We start from the raw sequence: 19,864 nt of genomic DNA, 5'->3' as shown, positions 1-19,864 counted from the left end.
GTAAACGAACCAAGAATTTTGATGGCGAGGGAGGCGATAGCAACATGTGATAAGTGCAATAAGGTTGGCTGCTGTCGCACATTCTGTCAGACAAAAAGTGTGCGCAAAAAAAATTGTGACTTATTTCACTCTCCAGAATTCATGACAAAAAAGGTTTTCTTTTGTTGAATCAGCTTAGCCTGCTATATTGTGAGTGGCATGGGGTGGGACCTTTACTACAAAGCTACCTGTATGAGAATAGATATTGGAGGTCCCAAGAACTTCATCATGAATGTGTTTGACTGTACTTTAGGCTAGCTTGGAAGGACTGTGGACTGCAGAATGCACTGTGTTTGCATGGTGTCTACCAGCCAGGAATTCTCAGAGATTTTTAATAGTCTGGAAATACTTGGGGAAAACTCGGGGAATTTGTGCTTCTATCAGGGAAATTAGTGGTAATTTTATTGAAAGGGAACAAAAGTTGCGGTAATCCTGGCTCGAGCTGGAGAGAGGAATGGTAGCATATGGTTTTGACACCGTGTCATCGGCTGAAGGGTTGCCCATGTACAGTGAACGACCGACTTTACGGACGCCCAATTATTCGGACGGCTTCGCAGCACCACCACGTACCCCATACAGTCAATGTATAAGAATGTCTGAAATTTTGTACGCAAGAACCCTTCGCCGTCGGATTTTCCGGACTTTTTGCCATGACCGCAAATCCAAAATGGTATTAATCAAAGCCACCACCGCTGATTACTTCACCGACTCAAACTGGCGCTCACACAGATCTACTGGCAGCCGTAGCCACCACCGCAGCAGCGCTAGACCTAGCAGCTTCGACGTTCACTATTAAGTTTCTTGCAGTTCTGCCCTGTTTTTCATTGAAAGAATTCGCCACTGTCAGCAATAGCCCCGACTCCACCTTTGTTGTCCTTGCGATTGGCTTCGAAGGTCGGAAGGCACGGCGCGTTGCATAAAGCCGGTTCTCGAAAGTCAGCTTCGCCTCGGCACAGCCATGTTACGCGGTGAAGCATAACACGCGTAGGAAGGGGCAATTGTCACCGGACACAGCATGTATTCCTTAATTATACAAGCGTGCACCCGCCATCTCCTGTCACAGTACGAGTACTATGCCTAATAAGTTTACTGGCAGGCCTTCACAGCTTTTTTGTATGTCCGTGTGGCGATTTGAGCCCTTAAGGGCAGTAAAGGAAATGCATTCATTTTTTTTTTTTCTAACTGACCGATTTTTCTGACGTTTTCGCGGCCACTAGGGAGTCTGAAAAATCGGACGTTGACTGTACAACTGACCAAGAGGATGCTTCAGATAGTCCATGGGGTGAATGCATGGGAAAAGGAGCACAAGAACAGAAAGGACCTAAGCATTGAGGAATGAACAGGAAAGGAATTGTGCCACTGCTTCTTTAAAGGACCTTTACCACTGGTTCTTTGAAGGAGCTTGAGCTGAAAAAAAAACAGCGTTGGCTGAAGCCGAGATACACGCGTTCCTCACCCAAACCAAAATTGAAACGCAACAATCAGACATTATGCGCACGCTGAGAGTACGTCAGGACGGTTGACGTTGACTTACCAGCTGTTGAAGGAGAATCTCGCTTGTGACAAAGTTTGGGCCTCATGCCAACGAGCTTGCTATCAGTTGATAGAAACAGCTCATATTCGAAAATATTTACTTCTGTATGAGTCTCCTTTTATTCGTATTTGAGCTTTACCATTTTTTTAAAGATATTTTGTTTGCTGTGCATTTTATTAACCCCTTCCTTCTGTGTTTTTTTTAATAAAATAAACGCTACTTAAGTCATTTTTTATTTTTTAACATGCTTATTAGAGAGTGACAGCATCGGGTGACATGGTGTCAGCCAATCTTGATATAAAACAAAGTTTTGTGTCACTCAGGGAATTTTGCATAGGTACTCAGGGAAAACCTGGAAAACTCAGGGAGTTGGGAAATGTCAACTTGGCAGACACCCTGGTTTGTATGTGTTAGGCTGAAGTGTGAAAGTAAACTTCAAGCTTCTGAATTGGAGGTATGCCACATTTCTTTCGTTAAATATCAAATGCATGTTAGATATATACTTTGTTTAAGAGCTGTTACATATCCATGTTAGTGTCATTAGTAGCCCTGATGTCATTTTTACGATAGTTTTCCACTTTAAAACATAAAAGCTGAGTGTGCGTTAGATTCAGGGCCATGCAAGTGGCAAACTCATGTGGAGGTTTGTCATCGCTGTCGTTCCCCCTGTCATTCCAGGATGCCAAGGTTGTAGAAGAGAGACGCCAACGGCTGCAACGGTACTTGCGCAGTGTCCTCAACTTCCTCACGCAGACATCGCAGGAGCTGATTGATAGCCCCGACAGAGCAACACTCGTCAAGCTGCTACCGTTTTTCAGGTGAGCCATTTGCAGAGCCATGACGAGTACGTTCATGCATGCAGAGGTTCGGTTTGTTCGCAAGAGGAAAAGCCACAAACGTACAGATGGTAGAGCCTGAGGAGTTGTGCTTAGATTTAAGCACACCTTAAAAAAAGACACTAGCGAGAATAAGTGACACTGTATTGGTAAATTATCCCTCTACGTTACCAAAATCTCTTACTGTGAGAGGAAACACCGTGAGCCAGCAAAGGTGCAAAATATGAAAGACTGATGGCTACACTGCCTTCAAGTTCTTGAACCAGCTTGCTGCAACAATATAGACTTTGTGGTGCCCGCTCGGGTCCAGTTAATTGACTACAGTAGACTTCCGGTAATTTGACTTCAGTTAATTCATTAAACAAGGACCTGGCCAGCACCCATACATCTCTATGAGCCCAAACATTCATTATTTCGATCCAGAAATTGGTCTTTGCCAGAGAACTTGAAGTCAGCTGATCACCACACATGCACCTGACCCCAATGCTAATCCCAGTGGCAACTACAATAATGAAAGTGTCCGTCTTAGTGGCTCCTAAGGTACAGTCAATGTGTCGTAACACAAGTGCATCTCCTGCTGGAAATGTATATTTTCAGCCTGGCTCGGGAAGATTTTAAAACGAGAATGGTAGCTCAAAGGAAATATTACACTATACACGATTCTAATGCCATTTTCTGAAGACAAGCTCTTCTTTGCTGACTCACATAGGTTTGATTTGTCAGGAATCTGGCTATCTTGTAACCACTTCCAGGATATAAAAAACAATCGGTTAGGTGACTTGTAGATATTGTACAAGCATGAAAGTGCAATGAAATACCTCTACATGCCAAGAACACCTAGCAATAGGCAGCAACTAATGATATAATGAAAAAGGAGTATAATTAGCTATAAACACTCGTTTATATTTTTCTACTAGCGCAATCTGCCAAGTATGCGCTAACTTACATGATTGTGCTGTGTATCTTGGGTGTTCCTGCACACCCCACGTTTTTGCTGTGTGCGTCGAGTTTGCGTTTTTGAAGACAAGGTCTTCTTTGCTGACTTCACACAGGTTTGGTGTTTCTGGGATCTGTCTATCTTGTAACCACTTCCAGAAAAATAAAATGGGTCAACCGAGTGCTGACGCTAAAGACAAGGTCCACTAATTGCGTGTGAAATACAATATGAATAAGATACAAAGTGAGTCAATTATGAACATGAAAAAGGGACAGAATAGAGAGATACAGTCAACATTTAATCATTGAATAATTTCAACCACCACGTACATCGACCTTGTCTTCTTTAGGGTCGAGGCATGGTCTCAACCCTTTCTTTTTTTTACAGTATGTCAGAATGCTTGCATAGTGCAATGTAAAATGTGAACAAAAGCATAACTGCGTTCTTGCCACTTCCAGCAGTCTACCAGCGTCATCACCATTGCCATCACAACATGTCAACCATGGATGGCGACAGAACCATAGAGTTTCCTGCAAAAATTACTAGAGAAAATTTTGGCACTAGTGTCTGCAGGAACTGCAAGCATGGCAGTTCATAAGTCATAGGAATGATGTGGATTTGCCTAAACTTCCTCCTCCTGGCTTCGAATGGCTTGATGACTACAGATTGATCTGAGAAAATATCGCATTATGAAAGCTACAATTCACAGTTGTTATGCATGTAGGCAGAGTCCTTTTGTCTTCTGCATTTAGAAAAGTAAATAAATTTCGGTGAATAAAGCCAGATACAGTGTAATAAACAAAGCTGCAAAAATGCCTGAAGCCACAAGCATGAACATCAAATGAGTTCATGTACTAACCATCATTGCCATGGTAGCTTAACGATTGCAGCACGACAGTTCTCTCAAGTAATTTTAGTAGGGAGCTGTACAGACAGAACAAGTTCTCCCATAGCATGCAAATGACGACATGCTGTTTTCAGTATGAATGCAAAAGCACATTAAAATGCTATTTTATGTATTAAGCTAGCAGCAACAAGCTGCATCATGTGTTTTTGGCATTTTGGATACTTGCATTCTGCACAGGATAAATTAGCTAAGTGTAGATGTGGGCCACCATCTCGTTTGTGATTGTTGCTGAGTTGTTTCATAAATGCAGAATATCAAATACCGTACGAAGGATAGCATGTTGTGGTTCTTCGTAGACATCAATAAAGTGCTGTACGAGAGTGATAATGGTGGACATAAAGCCAACAAATTTCCTTTCAGTGACTGTACAGTTTGCTAGTCTCGTCTTTTTCTTGGTGCCAGAATATGAGGCATGCTAAGTTTTTCTTCTGCTAAAAAATTGGCTGTGCGTTTGATTTCTACTTTGTTTAGGAGGCCTAATGTGCTTTTTACACAAGGTTTCTACTTTAAACCCACAAAAAAAATTGTAGGTGCTTGTTCACTTTGAGGATGTGTTAGAATTGGGGCAAATACTGCCAAATTATTTGGCAGTGTGTTTTGGTGTTTTCCTTGTTTAACAACTGCTGGATAATTAGATCAATTTCGATGGTCCTGCTAGGGTCGAATCAATGGAAGTTAGCTGTATGGCTAAATATGGACTAGTTCATTGTGTCCTAAAAAGTCAAAGAGTGAACTTGGCAAGCTTTTTTTTGAAGAATCTTATTCACTCATGTAAATAAAAGCACAGTAACAAGATATACAGGAGGAGGTCCCAAAGCTCAAGGCTGTCAGGGGACCTCCTGTTCTAATTAGATAGAACAAAACAAATTAGGTTAGAGCAAATGCAGCAAAGTTGTAAATTTGTCTTCCAATAATTACACACGACAGCAAAGGAACTGAAACATTATATAATAGCATACAGAATTGCGTTTTGAACAAATAAAAAGTAACAAAACAATTCAGGTTAATGTGAACACAGCAAAGAGGTAGAATGGTTAACATGTATTAATGCAAGAAAACAAGTAAACTGAAAACATGGCATAACACTGTACAGAATTGCATCTTGTACTGAATGAAAAACAAAACAAATAAGGGGAAGTGAAATGTAGCCAAGAGATAAGAGGTTTAACAAGTACGGACACAAGGAAACAAGTGCACTGAGATATGGTGGAATGTTAAAGAGATATAATGGCTTACACATAATGAAGCAAACAATATGCTAAATTACATTGAGAATTTAATATGAGAATAAATGCTTTTTAAAGCTGCCTATACTAAGAGACAGCTTTATGTCTGTTGGAATACAGTTCCAGAAAGACATCGCTGTGAACGCAGAAGTGAATTTTCCAAAATTAGTTCTGATTTTAGGTAATAAGAAGTTGTTAGCTAATGCAAATCGTGTTTTATTATGGTTAACAAGTTATTCAGTGTTAACAATTATTTGGGGAATGTTGGAGTGAAGGGAAATATAGACAAGAATTACCATGTTTAACTGAAATAGTTTATGAATTGTGAGAATGCAATGCTCTTGCAAAGGAGCAGATGCACTACATCAGGGTGACTGGAAAGTAATAATGCAGATGGCATGGTTCTGGACGTATTGTAAAGGAACAAGATGAGAGCTATATGTGTTGCCCCAAGTTGCAATGCAGTAGGTGAAGTGACTGAATGAATGCATGATAAAGAGAAAGCAAGGTTGGTAGACTAAAGTATGGACGTGCTTTTATATGAATCCGGACACCACATCCAATTTTTGCTTTAGACGTGAAATATGGGTAATGCACTTTAAGTTGGAATCGAGGACATCCTCCAAAAAACGACATTGACTAGAAGGTTTGATGGGATAACTATCGATAGCTATGGTCGGAACATTTATTACTTTCTTTTGAGCGGGGTGAAATAGCATGACTGCTTTACTAGGGTTGTGTGCACTGGTTGTATTTCATCAAGACCTGCATTTGTTAGCTTTAGTTGTTGTAGGACATTGTAGCTTGAAGAGCCTTTGCTGAGCAAGAAGAGCTCAAACATAGAAAAATATTGTGGATCCTGTGACTTCACACTGACTTGGTTATGGTGCGAAATTAAGTGTGACTTTGTCCAGTTTCTTTTCTTTTTTCTTCTAATAATCAGCCTACCACTGCAAAGTTTATGAAATTGGGTTTTCAAGGAAGACTCAGGCAGTCTAAACTGGTTTAGGGTTTCTCTTTAGCATCTCTTTAACCCTTCCAGGGTCGATTTCTTTCACCATATGCGACCGCCCAGGGTAAATTCTTTTTCTTGCAGGTTTAAATTCTTCAAAGAGACCTATTTAAAAAAAATTGACCACAATTTTTCTAGGGTGACCTTAAAGTGAGAAAAAAAAATATTTTGCGTTGGTATATATGTACTGTTTATTCATGAATAACAACAATAAAAAAAGGAAGCAAACTTATAATGAAAAATTTGATGTATTGTTAAACACGTACTTCAAGGCTTAGAAAATGCGCACACGAGAACATTTCGCAAGTCTCAAATGTTCCTGCTCTCGCACTAATATTTACGTCCATAGCGTAATTGAAGTACGTAGGTGAGCGCAATCAAGAAAAATGTGTGGTTGTGTGCCCATCCAAAACACAAAACATGTCACAAACTTCCGCTAATCTTCATCTTATTGCCAACCAGAGGCAATTAGTTTTTGTGAGTCTCAAACAGGTGGTCACCCTTTGAATGATTAGTCACCATTTTGCGAGTGCAAGAAGCCAAAACCGCCTGCGGAACAAACCCGAGCTAACCGCTGCCCACCCACACACCAATGCGTGAGCAGTAGTATACAGACGTGCCGGATCAAACAAATCATGCAACAAAAACAGAGAGGAGACTTGACAAAAAATTCCCTGTATTCCTGCGTAATGGCAGCACATGCCAGGAAAGAAAAAATTAGAAAATTGGCGGGATTTTTAAACATACGGACGGTGCCGTAAATATGCAGCATCGACCATTTTGGACTTGTTCGCGGCGCCGTATATTTAAGTCATTGACCCTGAAAGGGTCAAAGTGTAAAACACATTCATAAAAACCTGTCGTTTGAATAATCTGTACCAACAACTGCATCCAACATGCTTACAGCAAGCTTGAGTACATGCTTTTTTTGGCGGCTTTAACGTAAATGTGTTTGCCACTTCATGCTAAGTCATAGCGTTTACAAGTGGTTCACCTTTTCAGGGAACAAGACACAACGCACTCTAAGGTGCGGCAGCCGCGGCGCACGGCGCAACGGCTCCGCGTGCCGGTGGTATCCGGCAGTTCGCCGAGCCAAGGTGCCAGCGTGGCTCAGGCACCCGTGCACCACTACATGGGCCACTGAACAGGCGCTCACTGGGCGAGAGACCAACCACGTCGGAGAATCTCAGCAACTTGTTGGTTTCCACTTCCTTCCCCATCGTCACCATCTTGCTGCCACCGTGTGCTACCAAAGGTCAAGGAGATGCTATGTATTTCCAGTCTTGCGCTCTGTGTCCCATGTTGAAATGATGATGTTCCGATTGTTCCAGAAGTCTGATTGTCGCTGCTGCTATGAATGCCTTCGATCGTGGGTGCTGATGCAGAGCAATGGCAGTTTGTCACAAGGAGTGGAGGGGAGAAAAGCCGTGCAGTGGCGTCGGCAGACTCAATTGTGCCGTTTTGTCATGTGCTCGAGTTAGCAAGCAATGCTAAGATCTCATTAACCCTTGACTTTGTCAAGTGTGCCATTTTATGACTGCGCAGACGCTGTCGCCGCCCCCGCCCCCCCCCATTCAACTGACGTTTCCCATCAACGTTGACTATCAAAGTTTTACCGTAGCCGTCGGAGTTTATAACTTCCTGTTGGGCAGACAGCACAGTGCCATGGGTACTTTTGCCAAGGGCCAGCTGTGTTTCATGGTGCATAGTTCTTGTGCCATTTTCACCGGCACTGCCACGGGTGCTGCTCACTTGGAATGTTGCATTTAGATAGTGCAGTATGCTATTTTAAGTAGTTGAGCGTACTAGCTCTGACTCCCAGTTGATGCTGTCATAGGTTATGGAAAAAATCTGGCCAGAGGGCTGAAAACAGGCTGTTGATCATTTTGTCAAGAACAGTTGGTTATTTTACTCACAATGAGGTTACGTGCTCCCAGTCTGATATAGCCTTGCCAATAAGTTAAAAGTACAGGTCAGATGGCTGTGGCCATCCCCATGACCTAACTTAAAAAAAAAATTTTAATGGATACCTCAACACTTCTGACCTGTTTAATCAGGCATTCAAGTGGTCCAAACTTTGCCTGGTATCTGTTGGTATCTTGATTGTGTTTTGTGTGTTGACAGCCCCTTTGAGTACAGTGCTTAATATTGTAAAGGCCAGAGTAACACCTCGAAACTGGAATTAATGAAAATTATGTGCTAAATATGCTGCATACATATTCAGACACTTCTTATTTAGACCTATGCTGCGAAATGTATTATGCACAAAGTGCGCTTGAGAAAAATGGTCGGGACATATGCGTTTGCATGTTTGTTCACAGTGCTGGTATGTAGTCATGCAGCGCGTTTTTTTTTTTTTTTACAATGATTTACATTAGGAAAATCTTGTCAACTGGCCGAGTGTCTTTCCCAGTACACTAAATGTAAAATAGTCAATTACGTTTCCGTGTACCTGAAGTATTTTGAGAGTTAAGGGAGTCCACGTTTGTGGATGTTACAGAAACTCGCTGAAAAGTTCAAAATTGGTCATTTGTTCTGTGGCTGTGTGTTGCTAATGATGCTTGAAATGCAAGAAATGTGTTGGAACTAACTTTATTGACCTTATTTAGATCTTTCTGGAGTGTCATGGTGCAGAAAAGATGACCGGATGATGAATCTACTGCCAGTAAAGGAATGCTATTGGATTCCTTACACCAATGTGGCTTTGGCTGGTTTTGCACTTGCTGTAGTGTCAGATGTTAGAATCTGTACCTGTAACTTACAACTAGACGTAGCCACAGCTATGTAGTATCTTTGCTTGCTAGAAGTGCAGAAACAGCAGCTTTTGACGTTGCATTAGATGCCAAGAGAAAACAGTAAGGCGTTTCTAAGTGCATGTTTGTGATTTGATAGCCAGTTGGTAACATGAAGCTTAACACGAACTGACTGCAATATGTTTCCTAGTCATTGAGAAATCAAGACAGCTTAAATATAACTGAAACGCCTTCTTGTGTCTTGAGACAGGTTCAGTGTAATCGTTTGTGGCATTCATCAGGGTTGCTAGGCTGGGAATCGTTTGGAGCAACCACGAATTTCGGAAAATAGCCACAAAATTTCAAGATGTTGCCAAAAGTGAGCCAGTTCTAGGCAAAATGTAAGAAAAGTTGCCACGCAGGGACAAAATGGTGCTCACACCGAAAAAGTTCGCCAAGGAACTATCTAAACTGCGAGTTAGTATTAGTAGTTACAGAAATGCACGCTGAGAATTTGAGTATCGACTTTATATTACACTTCACGTCACAAGAAGCAGAAATATGCATTGTCCTATTTTCATTAGCAGAATATGATTGTCAATGCAAAATTGGGATGAATATTGATGTTCTGTGGTACTTAAACATTCTAAACATTCAAGATGATTAAACATATAAAAATAAATACCGCAATATCTGATAGTGATCTCAGAAGCAACCAAGTAGTAGAGCAACCAGAATTTTTTTTTTTTTTTTTTCAGCCAGCAGGCCCTGAAGTAGCCACTTTGGTCTAGCATAGCCAAACCTGGCGGCCCTGACACAATGTGGTAAAACTTTAAAATGAGCAGCACCATGCATACTGAACTTGGTGATAAGGTTGGACTTTAATAGCCATACATGACGCATTCACATACGTTATAGTTAATGCTGCGTCAGACAGCTTTGAGGCATTTGCTGCGCAACCGTAGCAAATAAATTAGCTCATTGTCTGCTAAAGAAGCAGAACTTGAAGTACAACACTTCACAGTCATTAAATAAGAATACTCACACAATGTTCTAGACTGTTGGCATTCTCCGCGCAAGTTTTGCGAAACAAGTTTTTACCATGCGCAGCTGCAAGGGTTGTGATGTTGCCACTTCCACGGAGAGTGGTACAGTTCGTTTGCATATTGTCAATTGAGATTTGACCTCTTGTTTTGTCAGTATGCAGCTGCTTGTGGGTTAACGAATGTAATGGTAATGTAATGGAATGTAATCACTGAATTGCGAACCATACTAGAAACTTCAAAAGAGGGACATACCACCTGGTTGATGGTCAACGCTTTGTCTTTCTTTTGGTTCAGTGTGCTTTTTGCGCTGAAGATTCAAGTTTGGATTATCAACACGCCCACCATACGGTTCTTTAGGAGCCAAGTTTTCAACTGGTGGCAGGACATGGTGACCATCTTTTTGCAGTCGTGCGTGGCTTGATACAGTCGTACCTCAATAAAACAAACATGGATGTAACAAATCATTGTACTACGGATATACCAATTGTATTTTAATCTTGGATGCACCTTAATCAGGTTCGACTGTAGTGGTATCTCTCTAGCCATAATCTAGCGTTTGCAAAATTTTTTACACAGTTGTTAGAGCTGGGCCCTGTGGTCCAACGCTTTTGTAGGAGTGTTACGTTTTCCTGTAATTGGTCACTCTACTAAGCACTCATGCGTTTGGGGTTCCAGGCTTGCTAGAACTAGCATGCACACTTAGGTGCAATGTCGTGGACTGTATGACCTAAAGTTCCTTGCATGCTTTGAAGTGCAGAACTTGTGTGCCGGCTAATTGCAGCTATGAGAAAGCTTTAGCTTGTCTGTTAACGTATTACGCTTTGCAGAATACTAGGCCCCAGGATACATAGGCAGCAGGGGCAATGCTAATAACTCCAGTTGGTGGTACAAAGTAGTACAAGAGACGCCATGAAGCTATATTATTCTAGTGGCCAACCACATTCTACTTAGCTGCTGCTGTGAAGTGTTGGCAGTGACAATGGTTTAACGTGAAACCGTTTATAGAATTTCTTTCTCAGACCTGAACCCTCATGTAAAACAAAACCGTTGGACAAGACCTTGCTCTGTTAACATCTCTGTTAACTCAATCATTCTGTAAAAGGTAATACATTTATGGGCAAACTAAAGCTATCTATTGTTTGATCGCTATCTACTATGTAACTAGGCCAGCATGTTAGCATTGAACGAAAGGAACTTCGCATTTGGATCACAGCACAGCATACAGAGTTTGGAAAGACAACCTCTCGCAATCCTCCCCAAGCACACAGTTTTAGTTTCATTTGAGAAAATTGCTCGATGAAATGAACTTGTGCATATCAATGGCAGCGGCACCTTTTTAGAAAAGTACCATATCCTTACGAATAGAGTGTGCCCATTAGTATAAAATGAGGGTGCTATTGCCCTCCCTGCAAAAGAAATCTTTAATAATAATGAACAAATGACAGAAAAAATATGTCGCCCAAAAGATGGTGACAGCTAGTCCTCTTCACATAACAGTAAAGAAAATAGTAATGCGAGATTAGAGGACAACAAACAGCACAAATTCAGAAAATTTAACACAGAATACCCGAGAAAAGAAAGTGGAGTTCCGGTCTAGTGTGGAGCATACAAGCTTTCCTGTATGCTCTACCCTAAAACCTAAAGAGCTAAAGAGGCACACAAAGTTGCTATAATTGTAACACAAACCATACAGGTGACTTTAAAAAGAAATAAACTTTAGCATTGTGCTGAATCATGCCACGCTAGAAGCCTAGTCGTGTTGCATGGATTTGAACATTATGCAGATTGCTTATTCGAACTGCTTATTTTGCACGCATACACTAAAAAAACAATGCATACATTGTATTCCTGAAAATACCATGTATGCCCGGTGGATAGTTAAAAAGCATGCTGCTTGTCTGTTTTCACCTTGAAAAAGCCTTCCGTATTTTCATTATTTGAACTGCTTACAGTCTGTGCTGGTATGCAGTACATTATACAGCGTGCAAGACATTCCCTGCCAGTGTTTTATTTTGTAACCTGCAGTATTATGCATGTTTGTTTGTAGATATATATATATATATATATATACTCAAAACACCGATATATCTATATGCCTTTAAAGCACTGTACTTATTGATAACTTCTGTATAATATGGCTCCATATTTTTTTTCCTGTTGCACTACACACGTACTTATTGTTACATTGCGCAGCTGTTGCAGATAATGTGCCCGGAACGAAAAGAAGACAAAGGTAAACGGTTGTGTATTTGATTGGGAGCAAAGCGAAGTGCCTGTGTGTGGGCAGGCAGTCACATGACAATTTGTCATGTGACTTCGTCCTCGCACGAGTGTCGCTTTGCGAGGATGTGTGGCTAGGTTTGAACAGCATAGTCCGCGGCGATAGCTGCCCCCGATCTGATAAGGCCGGGGTGCGACCTGCAGAATTTGGCAGCAGAGGTCACCGCCATGACGAGGTTGTGAGGTCACGTCTCCACGAGACTGCGCCAAAATCTGCAAGTGGCAAAAAAAAAAAAATGTGACAGTCGGTGTTTGCTGTACCTAGAGCAGACGTTTCAAGCCCAAGTCTGGTGTCTGACTGTGGACATGTCACCTTCTAGGGAGGGGGGGTGAAGTGCATGAGGGCTGAGTAAACCACAGGGAACTTCATTTGGAAATGGAAGAGAGCAAAAGAATTCTAAAGAGCCAGACACGAGCACTTTGCGGGCTTCATGTTTGAGACTTCTGGTCCGGAGTTTTGTGCATGCATTATGTTGTTTGTGACATTTAAGTATCTCTGCAGGCTGTAATTCATATGCACTATTATTTTCCATCCATATAAATAAGTGTTTTTCTTTCCCCGTGCATGCAGTAGCCAAATCCTTCTCACATCCTGGTCAAGGCTCATTCGTCATTGTGTGACTGATGTGGCTAAAATGTTCGCAAGTGCAACGGAAATCTTTCACCTTTTGTCTAATGCTGCGTTGAAGTAACCGTTCTGCATCATGCATTCAAGTGCAGAGAGCTGGAGGAAAATGTTGCCGACCGGTGAAGAAATTGTAATGTACAGAAATTTACAGTTACATTTTTACATACGACATACCATGCTGCTGCACGAAGCATTTGTGCTTTTGTCCACACGTGTAAAGCATCTGGATGAATGTTATCAATAAAAAGTTTACTTTCAAACTGTGTTCAGAGACAAACTGTGTGACAAACTGTGTTCAAACTGTGTGATCAGAGACAAGCTACACATAAGTACCATTCCCAGAAACATGCATCCCGAGTACGACAAGGAAAGGAGACAGGCGAGAATACAGGCGCTCAAGCGCATACTCAAACGCACCAACAGCAAAGAAGAAAACGTTAGATATACGGATGCAGCTGCGTACAGTACCAACGACCGATTCGCAATCAGCGTAGTCAATGAGAATGGCGAACATCTTACAGCCACATCCATACGTGCCAAGGACGCGAGCACTGCGGAAGAGGTGGGCATAGCCCTGGCCATCGCAACGTGCAAGAAGGCCATGGTTACCGTGGTGACGGACTCGCAAGAAGCATGCAGAAGGTATATGAATGGAAGGATTGGAAAGGCAGCACTTCAGGTCTTGAACAGCACCAAGATAGAAGCAGCACAAATCCTCTGGACGCCGGGACACGAGTCTCTCATGGGGAACCAGGCGGCGCATGCCGCGGCTCGAGATCATGCACGCCGAGCCATCTCCGACGCGCAGAGAACACGTACCAACGACTGACTAGGATGATGAACGCATATCCAAGAAGTACTCGGATATCTTGGCGCACTACGGGAAGCAGAGGCGTTGCTACCCGCCCGCGCAAAAGACGATGAGTAGGGACCAAGAGGTAACCTGGAGAAGACTACAGGCTGGAACCTACCCACACGGAACACTGCTGCACGCCATGTACCCGGGCATCTACGGGCGAGACTGCAAGTTCTGCCCGCCGGACACGCCCAACACTTTGCGCCATATGGTGCTTGGATGCCGGAATAATCGAGAAGCACCACCATCATCATCGCCACCAGGCGATAACATGCAGAAAGAGGCGGATTCAGAAGAAGAATTGGAAGACCAGTGGGAGGCTCTGCTGGTGACGCAAGACCCTGACAGCCAGCTGCGGTTGGTGAACAGGGCTCGGGCGGCGGCAGCGAGCCATGGCTACCTGGACTGAGGAGGCCACCCACCTTTGGGCTCAAGAAGCTTGGTCTCACAATAAAGTTTATTTCTCTCTCTCTCTCTCAAACTGTGTGTGATGTGTGCTGTTTCTCGAGCAACATACTTTTATTTAAGATGCATGACTGTTTGGTGCTTTTCACGTTTCACCACAGCGGCGAGGCATTGCCATTCGGAAGAACCAAGCATACTGCATTCCTAGATTAGTGCACCTTTTGCACTGTGCCGCAAAACGCTGTAGAACACCAGTGCATTCCATGTCAGATTTTGGGGACAAATTATTTAGGAATATTTGCTTACAGGCCTTGTAACTCGGAGGAGCACGTGATTGGTCACGATGGTGATTTCCCTCTATCTGCACTCTGTGTTGCATGCCTTAACTCACTAGCATTAGACTTGTTGAAGCAGCCTGCATGCTTTTGATGCTGGTGTGCAGAAGGCAAAGGACGCTCTTCGTTCAGGAACAGCTCAACCAATTGAAAAAGATTCTATCTTTTGGATGCCCGTTGCTGCTGTTGCCAGCAGCTTGTACGATAGGTTCTCCCACTGATTAGTACCTCTCAGGGCCATAGCATGGGCGGGGATCACAACATGCGTGATAGTTCGGTTGTGCCAAGTAGGGCTGTCCAAGACCACATTGCTCTGTGTAAAAGTTTTGCACCTTGCACTTTTCTTAAGGAGCTAAACTGTAGAACAAAAAGTACAATCTGCTCGAGAGCATGCGGCCTGACATAAGTTCTATTGACATGAGACTGAAAAATGTCAAGCTGCGCTTCATCTTCGCCATCATTCTTCCATGGTCTCGGGCCTCTCGGCACTGTGCCCTTTGCTGACGTCACCAGTAAAGTTGGGCAACATTAGAACAATGTAATCATGCTTACGTTATCTTTACGTGTTGCTGGTGCATCGAAACCGTTCTGTAAATAAAATTTTGTGACGTCTGCAAATATTCCAGACGTAAAACTGATTTTCTCAGATGGCACGTTACCTGGCACCGCGCTATCATTGTCAAAATACTACATGCATCTTACATATATAATCGCAGTAGGTGCTGACATTAGACAATTTTAGTGGGTCCAGTATTCAGGTAAACGCAGGCAAACTGGGCGTTTCTATGTCTTGTGGCGTTTTACCGGATGAACAGAGGTGCAGACGGCCTGCACGGTGCAGCCACCTGCTGGCGCAGAACTCAACCAGACAAACACGGAGCTAATCTTGCAGTAACCAAGTGTATTCCATTTTGTTGCTCGTGTGAACTTTCAGCAGTGGCATAATCGTGTTGCTGGCAAAAATAATCTGCACTATCCCGCTTTAAAAAGCCCAGGTGGTCCAAATTAATCTGGAGTACTCCACGATGCCGTGCCTTTTAATCAAATTGTGGGTTCGGCACATAAAGCCCCATAGTTCAATTGAAAATGCGAAGCTTGCCGGCACACTTCGTAAAAGGTGAAGGGACAGTTGCGTTTCTAGGACATATGAAACCCCTTGTAGCAAGATCAGCGTCAGAAATGGAGTGCGCGGAAACTGATTCTTCGTAGATTTCCTGCGCACGTTTTGAAGCGCGCACATTCGCTGGTTCAAACCTGGCGCCACATTGATAGCACGTTGCTACTTACAGCCCGCAAAGGGGGCGTGCAATTTAAATTGTATGTAAAGAGCAAATAAAAAAAGAAATGCATGCTGTTCAAAAAAACGTAGCTCTGCATTAAAGTTGTCTTAAAGTTAAAGTGTGTAAGCATGAGAAAATAGCTTTATTCAAGCAAAGCGCAGGTACCGCCAATCCAACAGTGCCACTTCGTGCCCTTTGCCGATTTTGAAACTCGGCAGATGTAGCACTGTATTCTTTAAATGATTATCACTTTAGTATTTGTGCAATGTCACAGTGGCATCAAATCAAGGGCTTGACAATAGCTCATCTTGTTGTGAATTGGCACAAGAAATACACTGACTACAGTCAAAGTGAAAATATTACTGTGGTTGTTGCCTTGCTTGTGCTTTCGTAGTGACATGTAAAATAAGAATTCAACCTTCCAAGATAGTAAACATGGTAAGTAGAGCTAGCTGTAGCACTTGCGAAGCTGAGACAAGCCTGGACATGAAATGTCTACACCACGTCTACAGCAGTGCTTCCCAAGATGACAACTAGACGAAGTGTAGGGAGCATTAGCTGAGCTACCAGCTGGCTTGTAGAGGTCCAGAGAACAGATTACAGAACTCTACTAACTGTGGCCTTAGCTAGATCAAGCTGGAAAATGTCTACTAGCTATCTGCATGCTTCCTGGGTATCTGCATAATAGTGCTGCTTGATGTGTTTAACTTTAAAAAAATAGTTTTTTGTGGAGGGATCGGGGGCAGTTTTTCGGGATGCTTATTCAGAATTCGGGAGTTTCGCGGACAAATCGGGAGAGCTGGCAGGTATGGCCTGTACGTGTGCCAGCGTTTAGTATGACAAGTAAACATTACACCGCATAACTTGTAAATATATACGCACCCACTAGCTGCTGGTTGGTCGCACTCGTCGTTTGTATTCCCACTGTCCTCGTGCTCCGTGGGTTGACTGTTGCCTGGGTGGCCTTTAGTGTCATTGGTACCGCGCACTGCGTTGCCACGTCAGCCTTTCGCAGCCCTAGAAGGTAAGGAGAACAAGAACACCCTTTTGGGTGCAAGGGTAACCTTAACACCGTTTGAAGACATTGATGCATCAATGTTTGGCATGCTAGCTAGATATTGCCGTGCACAAACGCCGCGGGTTCCAGCCTCGACAGTTGCAAGAACAATAGAGCACATGTTTGCGCATGTTCAAGGAGCCCAGGCAGTCGGAAAGTTCTGAGCCTTCCACTGTCGCCTGAATTTAATTGAATCCCAGGGCATTACGTGCCAAAACAACGATTTGATTATAAGGCACGCCGTAGTGGTGGACTTTGGATTCATTTTGACCACCCTAGGGATCTTTAACGTGCCCCCAATGCACGGGGACACAAGCGTTTTTGCATTTCACCCCCATCGAAATGTGGCGAGGTGACCCTGTGCTTAGCAGAGCAACACCATAGCCGCTAAGCCACCGCGGTGGGTGAAATTGTTAGGCGACACATCAAGCCTTCACTGGAAGTGTGTGTACAGATAATGCACCTGTACAGCCTTTGTAAAAAAAAAATGTGCAGGCTGGAACATCCGTGGTTGCAATGGGGCTGGGCTGTGCTGCACACATCTGTCCTCATTGCTTGCTTGCACTAAGTGTATAGGGGAAGCGGAGTAATGATGCTCTCACATTCAACCTCAGTGGAATACAGCAGAGTCATGATGGACATGCAACAACATTCTGGCAAGAAGTTGTGACAGCTGCTTTACTGTTCTGTTATTGTTTTAAGCTAACAAATACATCCAAGACACCTTCACTTCTAGAATTCAAATAAAGAGCTACTGAACAAAAAAGGTATTTTAGTGCAATCATGTACCTGCGTGGACATGGGCAAAGTTACAACAGCTACCGTGACGTTGCTCCTGGAAGCTCGGTGAGCTTCTCTCTTTCACTATAGAAAAATTATTTTTCAGGGTTCTAAGAATCTATTTTTCTGGTTACAGATAAAGGTATAGCATATAATGCAGCATTATAAATCATATAAAATAAATTGATGCTTACAAGTACAGAAGTTTCAGGCAAGAAATTTTCAAGGAATAATGAACAAAATTTCTGAACCTGGCTACTTTGTCTATAGCCACATCAATATACAGGGTGTTTCAGCTAACATTCACCAGAGTTTAAAGATATACTGATGCACTCTATGACGACACAACCAAAGACATGTTGCTCACTTTTGTATGTAGCCTCTCACACTATCTTTGTACATTGCTTAATTAAATAATTAGTCAGGATTAGTTAACCAACTTCTGAAGCACCGAAGCTAGGGAAAAAGCTCCAATTACAAAGTTGCAGAGCGGTTTGCAAAATGTCCGAAAAAACTGTTTCTGTCTTTCTGTCTATGAAGTATTAGTGTTTTTCAGCTTAGTGGGGATGCCCGCAAAAAAAAAAAACACCATGTGACATGTCCGCTTGCACACGGTCATGACTGCACTGCTCCCAAGCGTTCCGTGCACAAACGAACATAGTGTTTTCCAGGTGTGCTGCTGCTGCGTCTGCTTATCATTATCATGAACCACCACGAGGGAAGGACACCGCTGGAGTAAATCGCACAACCAACGCCTTCGTCATTGCCCTGTCGCCTTTTAAGCAGAAGCCCACACTGCTAGATGCTATGTTCATTCGTAGAGTGCTCACGGAATGAAACGCGCCAATTTAGGGCTAAGTAAAGCACATACTTTCGTTTCCACCGGCTGCAGTTCGTGTCACGTCAACGTAATTTTGCCGTGTACACCTACATCAGAGCCCTCGTCGCCCTTGGCGACCAAATTCCTTGCGACATGGCATGGTGCTCTCGCATACTTTGCACATATGCAGGGTTCTACTAAATGTTCCGTGTCGCGTTTCGTTCCGTGAGCACTGTACGCGGACTTAAATACTCTGAAATACTCTAAGGAGCGCCACATGACGGCAAACCATATGTCACTGGTTTCATTCAGCTGCGGCTAACCACTTCTTTTTAAATCCTTGGAACAAGTTACGTGAAGCACCCTCTATGCAGCGTGTTTCAGCGAACACTTTCAAAAATTTTTTAAAGTTGCCTGTGGCAGATAGCGCAATTCTAATTCATGAACTGGTGCACTCGAATAATAGCGGACATTATTTGCAGAAAAAGTGGAAGTGCATAATCCACTAATGAACAAAAATCACTAATTATGTTTCTATCTAATTACCTTATGGCCCATATTGAAATTTACAAATTATAGCTGTGGAGTTTGCGAGGAGGGTCCACTTGCAACAAATCTGCAGGATGACATCGGTTTTGAGATATTCATTCGCGAACTTCGCTGAGAAATGCATTGGCGTGCCAGTTTCTTAAAACAATGTCGTTTTATGTCTCAAAGCACAAAAGTAACTGAAATGCTAATGCATGAATTAGAATTGTGCTACTTGCCCCAGGTAACCTTTAAAAAAAGATTGATGTGTTCGCTGAAACACCCGGTAAACATATATATAAGTTGAACCTCAATATAACGAACTTGTGCTTGCAATGAAAAACTTTGTTAAATCTAGGATGTTGTTCAATTCGAGGTTTTAATATGTCAGCATTAAAAACAACTTAATGAATTACCAGAGCATTCCTGGTGGATAGTATCAATTTTTATTTCGCACTCTTTCAAGAGTATCTTTTGCTCCAACGATTATTGTCATTTATCTCGCCTGCACTTCCTCTATTTAGTAACAGCGCTCGCTACTTTACTGTCAGGAACGCTGCGTTATGTCGATATGCGCATGTCCTTCATGACTTCAAAGTACAAGGCGTACAAAGGCAAGCAATATA

At 42.8% G+C, this 19,864-nt stretch overlaps 2 protein-coding genes across 6 annotated transcripts in view; one reads left to right on the top strand and one right to left on the bottom strand.

Moving 5' to 3' along the window:
* The window catches only part of LOC135921450 (sorting nexin-29-like), a 57,447-nt gene extending 45,654 nt beyond the window's left edge, over positions 1–11,793 (top strand). Inside the window, exons 22-23 of the mRNA XM_065455814.2 lie at positions 2,252–2,391; positions 7,494–11,793. Coding sequence (XP_065311886.1) covers positions 2,252–2,391; positions 7,494–7,635 — 282 coding nt within the window. The 3' untranslated portion in view covers positions 7,636–11,793. The remainder of the gene's footprint in view (positions 1–2,251; positions 2,392–7,493) is intronic.
* A 702-nt stretch (positions 11,794–12,495) lies between these two features.
* The window catches only part of LOC135921460 (uncharacterized), a 36,028-nt gene continuing 28,659 nt past the window's right edge, over positions 12,496–19,864 (bottom strand). For 3 of the 5 annotated variants that reach the window (XM_065455824.1, XM_065455842.2, XM_065455836.1), the window contains 2 exons: positions 16,936–17,070; positions 12,496–12,762 (listed from right to left, as the gene is read on the bottom strand). In XM_065455824.1, coding sequence (XP_065311896.1) covers positions 12,710–12,762; positions 16,936–17,070 — 188 coding nt within the window. In that variant the 3' untranslated portion in view covers positions 12,496–12,709. Of the gene's footprint in view, positions 12,763–16,935; positions 17,098–19,864 lie in introns of all 5 variants that reach the window. The other 2 variants (XM_065455841.2, XM_065455832.1) reach the window with 1 other exon arrangement.

This window comes from Dermacentor albipictus, chromosome 8, assembly GCF_038994185.2.
Source record: "Dermacentor albipictus isolate Rhodes 1998 colony chromosome 8, USDA_Dalb.pri_finalv2, whole genome shotgun sequence".
Classification (NCBI taxonomy): domain Eukaryota; kingdom Metazoa; phylum Arthropoda; class Arachnida; order Ixodida; family Ixodidae; genus Dermacentor; species Dermacentor albipictus.
Note: the sequence above shows the minus strand (reverse complement) of the source record. Positions and strands in the feature narration are given on the sequence as shown.